Source organism: Tachypleus tridentatus, chromosome 13 (assembly GCF_004210375.1).
Source record: "Tachypleus tridentatus isolate NWPU-2018 chromosome 13, ASM421037v1, whole genome shotgun sequence".
NCBI classification, from domain to species: domain Eukaryota; kingdom Metazoa; phylum Arthropoda; class Merostomata; order Xiphosura; family Limulidae; genus Tachypleus; species Tachypleus tridentatus.
In genome coordinates, this window is record NC_134837.1 from 63,160,358 (window position 1) to 63,176,033 (window position 15,676).

A 15,676-nucleotide genomic window follows, 5' to 3' on the forward strand; every position below is an offset into this window, starting at 1 on the left:
CGTTGTGATGTGTACAATAAAAACCTGACTGAGATGCAAAGGGTTAAAGAGTAAATTAAATAAATAAATACATAATTACAATTTTCTTATAAATGTTGCAGCTGACCAGTATTTGGAAAAATGATGCCATTATTAACTGTGGATGTTGTTTGAATTTAAATATTAAAAAGCACATTTATTTTTTAACACAATTAACTAAATTTTCTTTATGTTTACCAATTAAACCACAGCAAACAAATATTCAATGAAGGTAATCAACATGCCAATAAACATTTAAAGAATCACATTATTCATTCGTAGCTGGCATAAGTTTTATTTTGCCAGTTTTACATCACTAAAATGAAATTCAAGGGCCTTTTCATATCCAGGAAAGCAAAATTATATGTTCCCATAATTTCATAGGATCTACGGGCACTATATATGAAATTTAATACATAACCTGCAGTTTAAGTTATTATAACCACATATATAATTAAAATTATTGGGAAGTTATTGCCTAAATGCTATTTCTAGAGATATAAACTCAAATCTTTTTATATAAAAGACCTTTTAAAAAAAACGAAAACATAAGCCTACCAAAAACTGGTTTGGAACACATTCAAAGACCATCTGTTAGATGATTTAGTATAAAATGTGTTACCTGAGATCAGAAGAAAACAAACTTTATAAATTCTTATTTGTATTTGCCTACTTTAACAGCAAGTGACTAAAAATTGATGTTCCAATACTTAAAACCCATACTTATATAAAGATAAATAATTAAAGCTACTACAATAACATTTCCAAACAAAGCTGATTAATAGTAGATATTTTGCAGTAATTCTGTATATTATGTTATGCTAATTTGTATATAATGATCTTAACATTGTAAAGAAATAAATATACATCATTAACAACAATTCAGAATACAAATACTTACTCAGTAACTTCAGTACCATCACTTTCAATCATCTGCAACATATCCTTATCATCACTTGTAGAACTTGATACTTGCTGTCGTTTAAGTTTTTCCTCCTGCATGTAGAGGTCTAGTACATCCCCTAATTAAAAATATCACATGTTAACTGTATTTACCTAAACATCTCACTTGGTTAAGACTGAACTACATGTTTAACTTATTCTAAAAAAAGTGCTCCTGTAAATTTTTTATTTAAATATTTTTCAAACATGTCTGCAACTTAGCAGAAATGGTAGTACAAGAAACAATCTAGTATAAATGAAAGTTCTTAATCTACAGAAAAAAAATATTCATTGCAGGTTTTTTTAGAAATCTTGCTGATTTTCCTTCAGTTTGTAACAGAACAGTTTAATATTGGTGATATCCAACTACTTTCTGTAAATTATTTTCATTACGACTTTGTTTGCCTTTGTTGTTGTTCATTAACAAAAGAAGAAAAAACTGACACAAAAAATATTAACAGTGACATACTATATTGCAAGTTGCATAAAAATGTACAATTTTTAAGCTCTTGGAAGTTTAGTGCTTTCTATGTTGTGATACATATTTTGTGGCAAAGGAAGTTCAGGCCAATTGTGGCTGAAAAACTACATGTTGCTGCTGACAGTTTTACCATCAGTTACCTACTTTTGTCTGTTCAGAGTACCAAAAGAATTAACTCTACATATTAAAAAGATTTGTCATCTGCTACATTTACATCATTATAAATATATTAGATGTTACAGTTGCTAACATCATATTATGAAATGGTATTTATATTTATATATATTCTAATATACATGATACCTAAAATTCTACTAGTTTATTTTAATGTCAGTTTACCACACCTTTAATAAATATAACTACATGTAACTATTTTATGAATACTTTATGTGGATATACACCTTGCTGCATATAAAGGTTTGTTTAGAACATGATAGTCACATTAGACTTGGTGAAGATGTGGTGGTTGGGAGTTATAATAGTCTGTTTGGATAGCTTCAAGATAGTATAGTTCGTTTGCTGTGCTGTCAATTAGCTCCCTTCTACAATATTGGGGGCTGGAATGCTAACTTCAAGAGGTAAGTTTCCGACTTACTTACCCACAAATGGTAGTAACTTACTTCCTTATTTTCTTTTTCTTTATTTTATTTCAATTATTTTTTCTTCTTTACTTGGGAGAGAAGTCACTTTCCCACAACTATCTATAGGCAGTGAAGGGTGGTATAGATGTGAGGTGTTGTGGGCTTGAACACCCACATCTCGCACTCCTAATTTCTATTTCTATATCTATTACTACTCTTTTATTTCTTATGTGAGACTGGTAAAGAGACTGGTGGTTAAGACTGAGAGAAGGTGTATCCCTGCTGCAATGTGGGTCCTACTTCTGCAGTCACCATCAAAAATTAGGGTATATTTTATAATCTCACTGTATAGCTTGTATCCTTGGATATTTTCAATTAGTGTGGCGTTTTTTTGTTTCAGCTTCTTTTTTAACTCATAACAAACTAATAAATTTAATGGTATACTATACCAGTAAAGTCGGAAAACTATAAATGCCAGATTTTTTTCTACTATCCAAACAAAATTTATAAATACACAATCTGTTAACATTAAATGATGCAAAAATAAGTTACACTAATAATAATTTGGAATGATAAATCACCTACCAAACACATGTAGTGGTGTTAAGACAATGTTAATTATATCTATGCCTTCTTTCCAAACAAACATTAGACTTACTAGCCAAAAACAGGAGAAGATGCTATAAAAGTTTTTCATTGAAAGTTATTTGACAGATTTTCCTGAAAACATTAGATTGTAGAAATAATTTTATCACACCAATAAATAAGTAGCATTGGTCTCTCACACTTGGAGGGGCATGACCACTTATGTGCCTCATAGTGCTTGTAAGTTAATTTATTTATGTGCACCTTGAGAGCTTTGATGTTTGCATATCTACATTTTGTGCTTCAATTTATACAAACATAGTACATAAATTACACTATGTAACACAAATTTTGTTCCTGGATAGTATGTGTTATTTCTTAATTGCTTATGTTCTAAAAGTACAGAAAGTGGCCATTATTCCCTTCAAACTTTGCTTTTCTGACCTGGGTAATAAAATTTAGAAAGTAACCTATTTTCTATGTAAAAACAGAAAATTTGCACATTTTCCATTTTACATAAGGTCTGAATAAAACAACATATGAATTAAGATTTACATGTATTTATACTAAAGTTATACAAAAATGTTAAGAAGTGAGTAGTTTTTCAAGATTTGTGACTGTTGTGTAAATCACTTTCACATATCAGTCCCCAAATACAGTCTCCCATCATGTTTTCATTATACGCTCCTAGGTCACAAAAGCAAAGTTTGAAGAGAAAAATAGATCTTTTCCATTTACTTTAGGCACAAGCAATTGGGAAATAACACTTTCTGTTCAGGAACAAGAAAAAGTAAAAATTTTGTTACACAGTGTTATCATATCTACTCATAGCTAGGACAGCCTGTTTGTTAGGGCACTCTTATTGCAATATTGATCTCATCATTAAACATGTTTGTGTTTTCTAACACAGGGACTTCTGATATGATGGTCAATCCTCCTGTTAATTGGTAATGAGTAATCCAAGAGTTGGCAAAGGGTGGCACTGGTTAGCTGTATTTCCTCTTTAAACTTAAGAATCAGTTAGCACGGATAGTCCTTGAGTTGCACAAATTCAACAAACTATCACATCTTGTCCTTTGTAGATACTTTTAGTCTCAAAACAATTTTAACACAAATATCTCATTACACTTCTATAAATCAAATAGCATACTGTACTTTAATATTTACCACTATTAAATAAATACAGGGTGAGCCAAAAGTAGGTGGACAGCATTTGGAATAGGTTTATGTATCGGTTATATTAATGCAATTGTATATTATAACTATGTTGCAACTATATTATTTGTGTTATATAATTACAATTTTATAATTACATTTGTTTTAATTTAATCTGTTTTCTTTTTTATTTAGATTGTTAATAGAACCCATAATGTCAAATACTTTAAATACAGATAAAAGAATATGGGTGTTAAAAGAGTATTGGAAATCTCAAAATACTGAAACCGTAAGGAGAAAGTGGGTTGAAACATTTAATACTCCAGCTCCAAAAAGACAAACCATTTACCGTATCCGTGACAAATTCGACGCCACTGGCTCAATCCTTAATGCTGCTAAAACTGGTCGACCCAAAACAGTCTGTACAGAGAATAATAAGCAACGTGTTGCCGATGCATTTGTTCAAAGTCCCAAACAAATCCGCCAGAAGAGCTTCTATGGAATTGAACATACCACAAACCTCTATTAGGCGAATTATAACGCAAATTGGGTTGAAACCCTATCGACCACAACTAATTCATGGCTTATTGGAGGATGATCCAGACAGGTGACTGCAATTTAGTGAAATTATGCTGAACAAGATAGAAGAAAACCCAGGAATTTTAGATAACATTGTGTGGAGTGATGAAGCTTCTTTTAAATTATCTGGTCATGTCAATAGACATAATTGTGTTTACTGGTATAGTGAGAACATGCATTTAACATTAGAACAACAGCTAAATCAGCCTGGTGTCAATGTTTGGGGTGGTATTTCAAGTTCTGTTATTTATGGACCATTTTTTTTGGACGGAACAATTACAGGAGATAAGTATCTCGAAATTCTAAGGAATCAAGTTGTTCCCCAGTTACAGCAACAACCTAATTTACATGACTTTTATTTTCAACAAGATGGGGCCCCTCCACATTATTCCAAAGGAGTTCGTGAGTATCTTGATGAAACATTTCCATTGAAATGGATTGGTCGAAGAGGTCCAATCGATTGGCCGGCACGTTCACCGGACTTGACCCCTATGGATTTTTTCTTTTGGGGAGTACTCAAGAAAAAAGTTTATAGTCAAAAACCAAGAAGTGTCGGTGATTTAAAAAATTACATAAGAGATGCATTTCAAGAAATTAATGCCCAGAATGACTTGTTCAAAAATGGTTGTCGAAGCGTAAGAGGTAGACTTCAAAGCTGTGTAAATCAAGAAGGAAAACAATTTGAGCATTTGCGTTAATAAATAACATTTTATTTTCATTAATATAATTGTCTTATTACATATAGTTGTACGTATACGTGATCTCTAAATAAATATTTTTTTACTGTCCACCTACTTTTGGCTCACCCTGTATAATGGCAATACCACTCATATATTATAATTACACTACTTGCATTAAACAGTAGATTATTGCAACATTTCTTGGAACTACAAACTGAAACTCAATTTTGTGTTTCATATTATGTTCATTACATTCCAGATTCTCTCTGTTATTGATGTAGAAATAAGAAATTATTATTAACTGAATGAACATAACTACTAATTTGTTTTCAGTTACATGTTTGATTCAATTGAAAGATTTTCTCGTTCTGTACTTATCAACTTGTCTCAACTTCTAAAATTACATTAAGTGAATACAATGCTAATGATAAAAAATTCATATTTTAATAGAAAAATTGACGAGAGCAATCACTCTCTCAAACACATTTCTTAGAAGAGTGATATGTTATTCTTTTATATTTTATAAGCCTAAGAGACTGTACATTACTTCAGTTAAAACTTTAAGACCAGAGAAATATTAAATTTAAATATATTCAAAATGGTGGATATATAAAGTCTGTAAGATAATTACTTTCAGCCGCAGCTGCAGTTGTTAGACGACCTTTATGTAACTGTGCAAAGTTATATAAAGAAGTCCAACACTCTTCTAAGATTCGGTCAGTGCTGTTCCTTTGTCTGCTATGTTCCACTGATCTAAACATACTCCTATCATTCGTTGACTCCTCACCAACAGCAATTTTGGAACCTTCAGACAATTAGATAAAAATTACATTATTTTTCTACTAAGCATTTATTACAAATAAATAAAAATGAGTTGTTAATTTAGTTTTAGTCTTAATATGGGAATAAATATTATCAATTTTTTTCACAAAAAAGTTTCACTCACAAAGTTGACTGAGTTCAAAATTACAGAGTTAACATCTTTGCCAATTCTGTGCTAAAAATGACTTTGAACATTAATGAAAAACTGTAGATTTGAATGCTGAAAATATTTCTTCTGTAAGTTCTAAAAGTTTTTTTTTTACAATTAATTTCTGCAGCACCAAGAGTATTTAAATCTTTGATACAGTTTTTAACATTTCACTTCTTGAGAATACAATCTCTCACATCTACTGGTTTCTGATGGTAGCTTTAATATATACTGAAGTGAAAAATACAAATAAATATGTTTGATAATTTTCATTCAGTTTGTAGCCCACTTATAAAACATTTTACAATATATATTGTAAGTACTATACTATAAACTGTTACTGCTCTGAAACTTATGTAAGATAAAAGAGATATACTTACTTCCCTTCCTTCTGATGTTATACACTTTCTCTCTAGACATTTATATAAGACTGCATTATTGTTTAGCTGGAAGTTTAACATTACATTGTAGGTATGAATTATATTCTTATTATTCTGATCCAATCAATAATCTATCAAGACATTCTAACTCACCAGATCAAACAAGTATTTGGCTTCTTGTTATCACTCAAAGTTCAATTTCTGATGTTCTAACTATCATGCAATGTAGAGGAGTTTCTTGGTCACTAACTATGAAAGAGTTTGAATTAAGTCTAACTTTACATCCATGTTTTCATATGACGTTTATCCCCAATAAACACTTTTCCTCAATATCAATTATTCATACATTATGCTCTGTAGAAAAACTGGAATTTTGTTAACACTTACTGTTAGCATTAATTCATTTTCTTGTGTTTGCATGTGGAAACTATAGAAAGAGTACAAATCAGCTTATTACACAGCTTTCCATCAATGATTCTACTAACTCATTGACTGGTTTCTTTAAATGATGAATTCCTTATTTTAACTGGGACAAGTGGAGTATTCTCAGTTGAAATGTCTCCTAAAGTCCAGCCACTTCCAAATATCTGATATATTTGGTTACCCATTTGTCTTTTCTTTGATCTGCTTTTGTCTGGAACTTGTCCTTAATATAGCTTATTGGTTTATTATTGTTCGTAGAAACTAACTGTACTGTTTTTGTTTTCCACAACTGCAGCAATTTTCTTCCTCTGCCATTCTTTCAGGAAGTTACTTCATGAAATCTAAGTCTGCAGCCCCTAGATATAAGCAATTAAAATATCCACTGTCTTCTATCATTCTGAAGAAATGGTGATCAAATCAGTCTTTCAAATTCTTCTAGATTTCCATCAGAGGGAATTTATTTGACCGTCATGTAATTGCTGGATGGTGTCTTTAACTGCTAGTTGCAACCTTAATTGATTCTAGTTCCTCTACCAAACAGACAGCTCCCTTTATTCTATGTGGGTAGGTTAACTGGGTAGATCTTTCAACATCTTCAACTAATGTCTCATCCTTCCTCTTCACTCTGTTCCTAAATTTTGTTTTATAAACTTCCTTTAGATGAGCCAATATGTTTGGTAAATGTGACCAATAATGCCCAGTGATTGTTATGATTCACATATGGAAGTTTAATGTTTTCATAGCTGGTCCTTTTAACTCTCCCACTACAGGTCTTTCTACAGTCAGGAATCAAAGAGCATGCCATTATGTTTGCAGACATAGATTGAATATTTTATTGATCTGCTATTTAATAAATGTTTGCAGTAAGTATGACATCATAATTTAGATTACAATTCACATTTTAGCATTATACATCAGTTAATTTAAACATCAGTTAAATATTAAAACAAAAGTCCCAAATATCACTTCTGTGTGTCACATGGAATATTGAATGCAGATTTTCTTCAAATTAGATGTTTGTGATGTACAAATACAAAGTGTATAGTCTCTCATGAATTAGAAATTCCAGTTGCCAGTGCTGACAAGCTAGAATATAAAATAAGAACCTCTTTTCTATTTGTAAGACATTACTACACTTACAAAATCAAACACAGTTGGTCCCACCCACTTCACTGTATGATTTGTGAATAACCAATCAAAGGCCCAGAATGATCCTCACATGGTTTTCCAGCCAGTAGAAGGTGGAAATTTCTTAAGATTATTTCTTAGTCTCAAATTTCAGAAGAAAGAGGTAATTGAAAATGTTGCCTGAAAATCAATATTTTTCTACTCAAATACAATTTAATTAGCAAGTCTAATAAATTACAGTGGAATTTTGTGACACTGAAAGAGTAATTTATAATATTCAGTTATTTCAAAATTCTTATATAATACCTAAAAAAATTATTTTGTATTGCATCTTCCACATGCAAAATTCGACAAGGCTTAGCAAATTACAACAAGCTGCCAAAATGAGTACAAAGTTTATAAGCAGAAAAAAACAATCATTATTTTCTGTATTTCTTTATTTACTGTTCTACATTTAACAAAAATAACTGAGATTTAAAAACCTATTTGTAGGTAGTAATAATATACATACATATTATAACCAAAATGTGACTGTATTTTACAAAAGAATAAGTAGAAAAATGTGATGAAGACAAAAAGTTTGCATCTGAAATTTGACAGTTTTCTGTTGCACGAAAGTGTTTTTAATCTTAAAATTAAAATTACTTCGCTTGTTGGATAGTGAACATTATAAAGTAAAAAAAAAATAAAATTGCATGCAAAAATCATTACTCAAAAAAATTTTAAAACTTACCAAATAAATCTGGTATTTTGAGTACTAAAGCCTTGTAATGTTTACTGATAGTTTGCAAAAGTTTATGAAGATATGCTTACTGTAATAACAGTTACAGTATGAAAACTATAGCAAGCATTAAGTGGTTATGAGATTGGTCCCAAGGACTGAGCCCATAGTAAAAGTTATATATGCAGCAAGATGAATACCCTACTGTTTGCTAATCCATCAATCCAACTTGATAATTATTTTAAACTATATCTGCTTGATTTGTCCCCTTCAATGGTATCTTTATATCATAATATGCTGGATTTTTGAATAGGTGATGTCATACTTGTCTTTTATATTCTGTAAATGCATGAGATAATGATGTAGCTAGCTGGAATAGTCTATAAAGGTCATGCTGTTACAGGCAGCACAACAACAGTTATAATAGGTGTAGATCAGATGTATGCTCCTATTTCAGATTGCATAGTGAATGCTGATTGAGGTGGGAATTATTGAACGGATACAGAGAAAGTTACAAATGGTTCAGTCCTTGCTTTTGCAAGCTGAGTTCTCAGATGATTCATTGTGGCAGTGATATATTTGTGGTTTTATAACTCACTGAATTATGTGCAATTAGAGAGAGTTTTTCAATTTATTATTATTATTTATTTATACAGAGAGTTAAGCACATTAAAATAATTTTAGGACCTCATCACATTCTTACAGTTCAGGTCACCACATCTGGTCATGCTTTTACAACTTTGCATCTTGACAGTAGTCACAAAGCATAATTTCATTTTTAATGCCCCATCATAAGACTATCTTCTCAACAACACACTATCTCTCCCTGCTGTCTTTCCACAATCCATCTACTGTGTGAGGCAGATATTTCCCTTTGTCCATTTCAACAGTCCAATCACAGGGAAATCCACTGGAACTGTATCTGGTTTATTTTTGTATTGAAAAACCATGAATACTCATTTCATTCTTCAAGCTGCTTGAAGTAGTGATACATATTTATTTGCTTTTCAATGCTATTATATACAATAGATATTCCCATCTTAGAAAAGTCTGTGTTCTCAATCTTACTGATATGAACATATGAATGTATTTCACTGGCAAGTTTTGTTACATTTTTCTCATGTTTTCTGTCAAACTGAGTTGGGCTTAAAATTCTGTAAACTCTATGTCTCATTCTTGTAATTACAATCTCTATTTCATTCCTTTCTTCTAGACTTTTTTTTTAATGTTCCATGTTTTTCTTCTAGGTATTCCTTCCATCGTTTCACCACTTGCATAAAATTTTCAATATTAATTCAAGCATCAAACATCATCTTAAAAAGTTAAGTCTAAATTCTATTTGATTTTTACCAAAATAAATACACTTGCAATACTAGTGTTGTAACAGCTTCTATTGTTAAAGAAATTTTTGGATTTCTTGACAACGTGAATGAATATTTTATTTCTTGAAATTCAAGTTCTATGGTACATCTGATCAATATTCATTGACAGGCTTAACTTTAAAAAAATGAACTTCATAAACAGAAATTACTTTTGCTTCTCTTTTTTATAACTGTACTTGCTCATGAAAACACAAAAACAACTTTTGCAACCTTGAACTAACTAACTGGCTAAGTAACAGTTACACTTTTTAACACATTCTATTTTTTTATGTATGGCTCAAATTGTTTTCTAAACCTCAGAGAAAGCTACAAACATTAAGGATATGCCCATCACATTACATTACTTCCTTCCAGTTAAACACCAATACATATCTCTAGAAATGTCCAAATTAAAAATGTAAGTATGAAGCAGAGCTTAATTACACCCACCTAAAAGTAAAAATATGTGCCTTTTCAACTCTATGTCCACATCAGTCACAAATTAATCTTAAATCTGTTCTATATCCACATCAATAAGAACTTAAAAACATACCTGAGGTAGGAGTAGGTGTCCTTCCTGCTCTCCTTCCATATCGAGCAGAACTTTCTCTTGATCGAGTCTCCATGATGAAGTCATCACTATGTTACAATAAAAGAGTAAAGAAAGTGAAACTGAATTTATTTTTAAATCTAAAAATTGAAGGTAAAAAAAATTAATGACTGGTTCTCTAAATATAAATAATCCTAAATATTATAACTTTTAAGGACATACTTTATGAATAAATGCTTTTTTTTTAGGTACAATGCAAATGTGAACTAAAAGTTATTTTCCCCAATTTTCACGTTATTGTAAAGTTTACACTACCGTGAAATAATTTTATCCATAATTATTTTAAATCAGCATATTTGAGCATTTATTTTTTCACCCCATTGTTTCCAACCATTTTAGCCATAGCTGTATACACCATAGCAGAATGACCTGACCAATGAATACAGAAATACACATTTTACTTTTTAATAACATTAACTGAAACATGTGTATGAGTTACATCACCTACTGGATGCATTCAAATAATGATAATCCTAATAACAAATTCCAACTTACTGTTTTAACATAAGCCAGTGTTTGTATCTGAGAGAATGATACTTGGTAAAATATATACTAAAGTATTTCCTTGTACACTTAAATCACTGATGTGCTCATACTTTGTACTCATTTTAATTAAAATAATTTCTTCAATTAACCTTGCATAACTATCAGAAATGTGAATTATGTTTTTACGATATTATACTCACATTTAGTAAACTTTGTTTACAGTCTTTTTACTCTCTGTAATAACATCTGTTCAAAATGATAATATACTAAAAACAAAGGAAAAATTCTTATGGGAAACTACTTGCTTTCTGTTGTCCAGAAGGTTAAGAGATTCCATGCTGACCCTACGAGTTGGATAACTACTGCTTGGGTGATTGCCTTTATGGTTTTCCAAAAACAAATCTAAAATAATGTACAAGAAAATAAGGACGATACAAATTTCTCAGAATTAGAACTAACTTTTTACAAATGTTATAGAAACAAAATCCTTTAATATTTGTTTTTATGAGAAAGCAATATTCAAAATGTCATGCTTTGTGTGAATGAATCCATATAAATGACACACATTTCCAAAATACTTAATTACGATAGTTTGGTAAAATCACTACATTTTGATAAGTGCCTTCTCTATAATTTGCAAATGAAATTCACAGGAAATCTTTTGCTGGAAAACAAAATTAACATAATGAATACTACTTGTATTATACTTTAACTGGTGTTAATGATGAATAACTTAATGCTTCAAACTTTGTAAATATAAAGTTAAACATTTGAGTTATTAGTTCTACAAATATATACCAAATTTCTCTTTTATGCATATCTATGTGCTAGTATATTCATTAAAAAGTGTATTTTATGAAACACGGTTTGACAAACTATTTGTTACACGAACACATTTTTTTTAAAACAACTTGCATTAATTTTCTGATATATAAATATTCTATTATTTTTCAACAGTTATATTTATGTCAAACCTTTATTCATCAAATATTGTTTTTATCAGAGAACATGAGATTATTTTAATAAAATTAAGATAATAAACTTTTCACATAATTAATAATTAAATGTTAAAAATATGATTACTAATCCTTCAATTTATTATGCTTGTAATTAGCTTTTTTATCACAAACAAATCTTTAAACATTGTACCTTAGAATAAAAATAAAATATAAATTTACTGCTTTAGACTTTTAAGCTATATTAAAATAAATAACACAATACAATATACCTTTGCTTTATGAAAACGTATTTAAAAAAAACAACACATAATGGATCTTATGAATAAGGTAACCACTTTTTCAAGTGTAGGGCTAAAATTCATTTTTATGAAATTTTGAATTTCTAGCTAACAACTTTTAATTTTTCTAGCTGATTAATGTGCATGTTCTACAGTGATACTGATACAGAACAATAAAATCGTTCTTGCTTCATGTATCATCTTTTAATCTTATCAACTTGTCTCTAGGGTTACCATATGCAAATAGTCAGTAACACTGTTGGTCCATTTTATTGTAGTTTTTCTTATACATTGTCAGCATCTGAAAAAAAATGACTCAGAAAGCATTCCTTCCACTTATCCCTTCCTTCCACAACTCCCCTACATCTCCTTGTTAAACTGCTGCACACAATAATAACCACAGTCTTTGATAACTTTTTCATTTCTATGCCTCTTTTTTAATGATATTAATATGTTATCATAACATTATAAAATGTATATCAAATAAGTGTTTAAAACAGGTTTTCTTTGTTCTTAAGTGTTTTTATTATGCCTTGAAGCCAAATGCTTTTCTGTTGGAAAAAAATATCCAACTATATAATGAGAGTCCATGAGAAAATAAGAGCTTCAACAACAATGAAAAATGTAAAACCATCATGAGACTTAGGCTTAATTACAACAAAAAGAGGTAAAACTATTTGCACATGAAAGAAAAAGTGTGTACATTCACGCCTCAATTATCCATACCTGCTGAACTCATAAAAATAGTCCTCAGAATTGAGGTTCCAGACAAACAAAAGTGTGACTATTAACAAGACATAAATGACAACTGAATAAATTATGAAAAACAAACTTTAATAATACTTACAAAAAAAAAAGATGGATACAGAAGCCTAAGATGTTAAAACATCTTAGTTTGCTTCAGTGAATAGCACTTCAATTGCATAGCAAAGTCCATCATTCATGTGAGCTGCATAATTTTTGAACTGGTTCAATATTGTTCTGCCTTTCCACCCAAGACAAGAATCTACTGCTTCCAAACTGGATAGTGGTCTCTCATCAGCTTGGCCCTGATCTTCTTCATAATTACTTTCAATATCTTCATCAGAATTTCTGATACTGGTTACTAAGATTTGTTCATCCAATTTCTGTGACATAATTGGGAGCTCATTTTTGGTATTGAGCCAGTCTTCTACATCAGAAGAAATGAGTCCTTCATCATTCCCCTACTTGATTTAAACATTTCCCCTGTGGTTTCAGTTAAGTCATTTTCTGGTTCTTGTTGCACATTTGGCTGGCTATAATCAGGATGGATCTACATATTCTTGAAAGCTTTTGGGCCTTTCCTCTTTCCAAGCATTGAACAGCATGTAAAGCATATCTTTAACTTGCATAGCTTTAGAATTTCTTGGATACTCAATGTTGTAACCACAAATTATTTTCTATAGAAGCTTTCTCATATATCAGTTCTTCATTGCTTGAAGAACTCCTTGATCCACTGGCCAAATTAGAGATGTCATGTTGGGAGAAAAAACATACATGTAACAGAACCATACTGGCTTTTGAGCTCAACAGAATGGGCAGAAAACTGTTGATTAACAAGAGAGCTTTAGGAGTGAGCTGATGCTTCAAGAATATTGGTGGCGTTTTACTGCAGACACAAATTCTTTCTTAAAACATTCAGTAAAAATCTCCAACTTCATCCATGCATTTCTTTGAGACCTACAGATTATATTCACATTCTCAAAACAACTCAGCTTCACAAATTATCAAATTACAACAGGTTTTAGTTTGTGAGTCCTGGTGGCATTTATATGTCCAAGCATAGTTAAGTAAACTTCTAATTTTTTTAAATCCGGGCATAGGTTTCTTATGGCATGAAAGAAATGTTTTTTGTGGTAAACATTTCTGATGAAGTCTAGTCTTGTCAGTGTTGTAGATTTGTTTGGAGGGTCAAATCTTTTTCCTCACTCACTTTCATTAGCTTCTGTAAAAAAGATTCATCACTTTTTTCTGTCACTGAAAGCCTTTCACTTTGAATATTCAGATTCCTTACGCCATGTTAATGTTTAAAATGTTCTAGACATCTTGTCAGTGTTTTACAGATTTCATGATCAACCAACTACTTGGTATTCAATGTTTCATTTTTTCTTGAAGATGGGATACAGAAATTGGTGTCCCATTCAAGACTTTATCCAATTGTTCTTCACTTGCAATTCTTCACTTGTCTCCAAATTGTTTGTGAATTTTACAATTTTGTCTTTGTTCTTTCATATAACAGAAATCTATTGTTTTCTGATGTCATGTTAAAATGCTAAATGTGTTCCTTTTTCTCCTTTCTCTAAATGTGAAATAATTGATTTCACTTTGTTGAGGTGATTGTTTTACATTTTGGAGTTTGCATTAGTGCAAAACAACATAATCAAGCTTGAAATTTCCCATAGCAAAAAACTCTGTCAAGTCAACCAGAACGTAGCTGAATGCATTCACATGCCATATGCTCTCTGCTCACATTTTCAATGCAAAATTAACAGAAGATAAATTACTTTTTGTAAGGATTTTACTACTTTTACTGCTGGGTCGTGGTTTATTAATATTCACCACAAAACTGGGACCCAAGAGAAAAGTTTGAATACTCAATAATTTACTGTGAAAGCAAAATCTTGCAAGTTTCTTAATGGGCTAAAAATTACTTGAAAATACTTTATTTACATCTAATATTAAAACTAAAGTAGGGAGATCTGAAATAAATTGCCATAAAGTGATACAATAGCATTAAAGAAATTCCAGTACCTTCATTAGATTCTGAGGCTTGCAACCAGCTAGGTTTATTATTACTAGCTATTCCAACTTTCCCAGATGCTGCCTTACTGAAAACAAGATGAATAAGTTAAGTTATGTTGTATATCCACAGTAACATTTAAAGCAGTATCTGTACGATGCAAAAACAATTATAAACGAACAAGAATTTGTAATGTTATAGCAATGACAAAAACAATTACAAAGTTATGTTGATCAACATCATAAACCATTATACAGAAAATATTCTGATTATCTTTCACATGACTTGAAATGCAAATAAATGGTCATTCAACACAAATTACATGTAATGAACCCATTGGGTTTTGGTTCAGCTATCATTTTGAAGAGAACCACATAATCAAAAGTGCATTAAATTTCATATAAATCAAGGGTGTGCAACAGGCGGCCCGCGGGCCACAACCCGGCCCGCCAAGCCATTTAGTGTGGCCCTAGTTGTTGTAATCTAACCATGTGGCCTGATCTGTAATCCAACGCAAATGGAATATTTTTAAAAGCATCGATCCTACGGGATTCCCAGGCTTCGACTCGACAAACTTC

General features: G+C 30.8%; 1 protein-coding gene across 10 annotated transcripts in view; it reads right to left on the reverse strand.

Moving 5' to 3' along the window:
• The window catches only part of LOC143237150 (katanin-interacting protein-like), a 117,913-nt gene that overhangs the window by 38,687 nt on the left and 63,550 nt on the right, over nt 1-15,676 (reverse strand). For all 10 annotated transcript variants that reach the window (XR_013019887.1, XR_013019886.1, XR_013019888.1 and 7 more), the window contains 5 exons: nt 15,110-15,186; nt 11,406-11,502; nt 10,558-10,643; nt 5,653-5,826; nt 920-1,040 (listed from right to left, as the gene is read on the reverse strand). Coding sequence is in view for 7 of the 10 variants with exons in the window: in XM_076476077.1 (XP_076332192.1) it covers nt 920-1,040; nt 5,653-5,826; nt 10,558-10,643; nt 11,406-11,502; nt 15,110-15,186 (555 nt within the window). In the remaining 3 variants the exon portion in view is untranslated. The remainder of the gene's footprint in view (nt 1-919; nt 1,041-5,652; nt 5,827-10,557; nt 10,644-11,405; nt 11,503-15,109; nt 15,187-15,676) is intronic.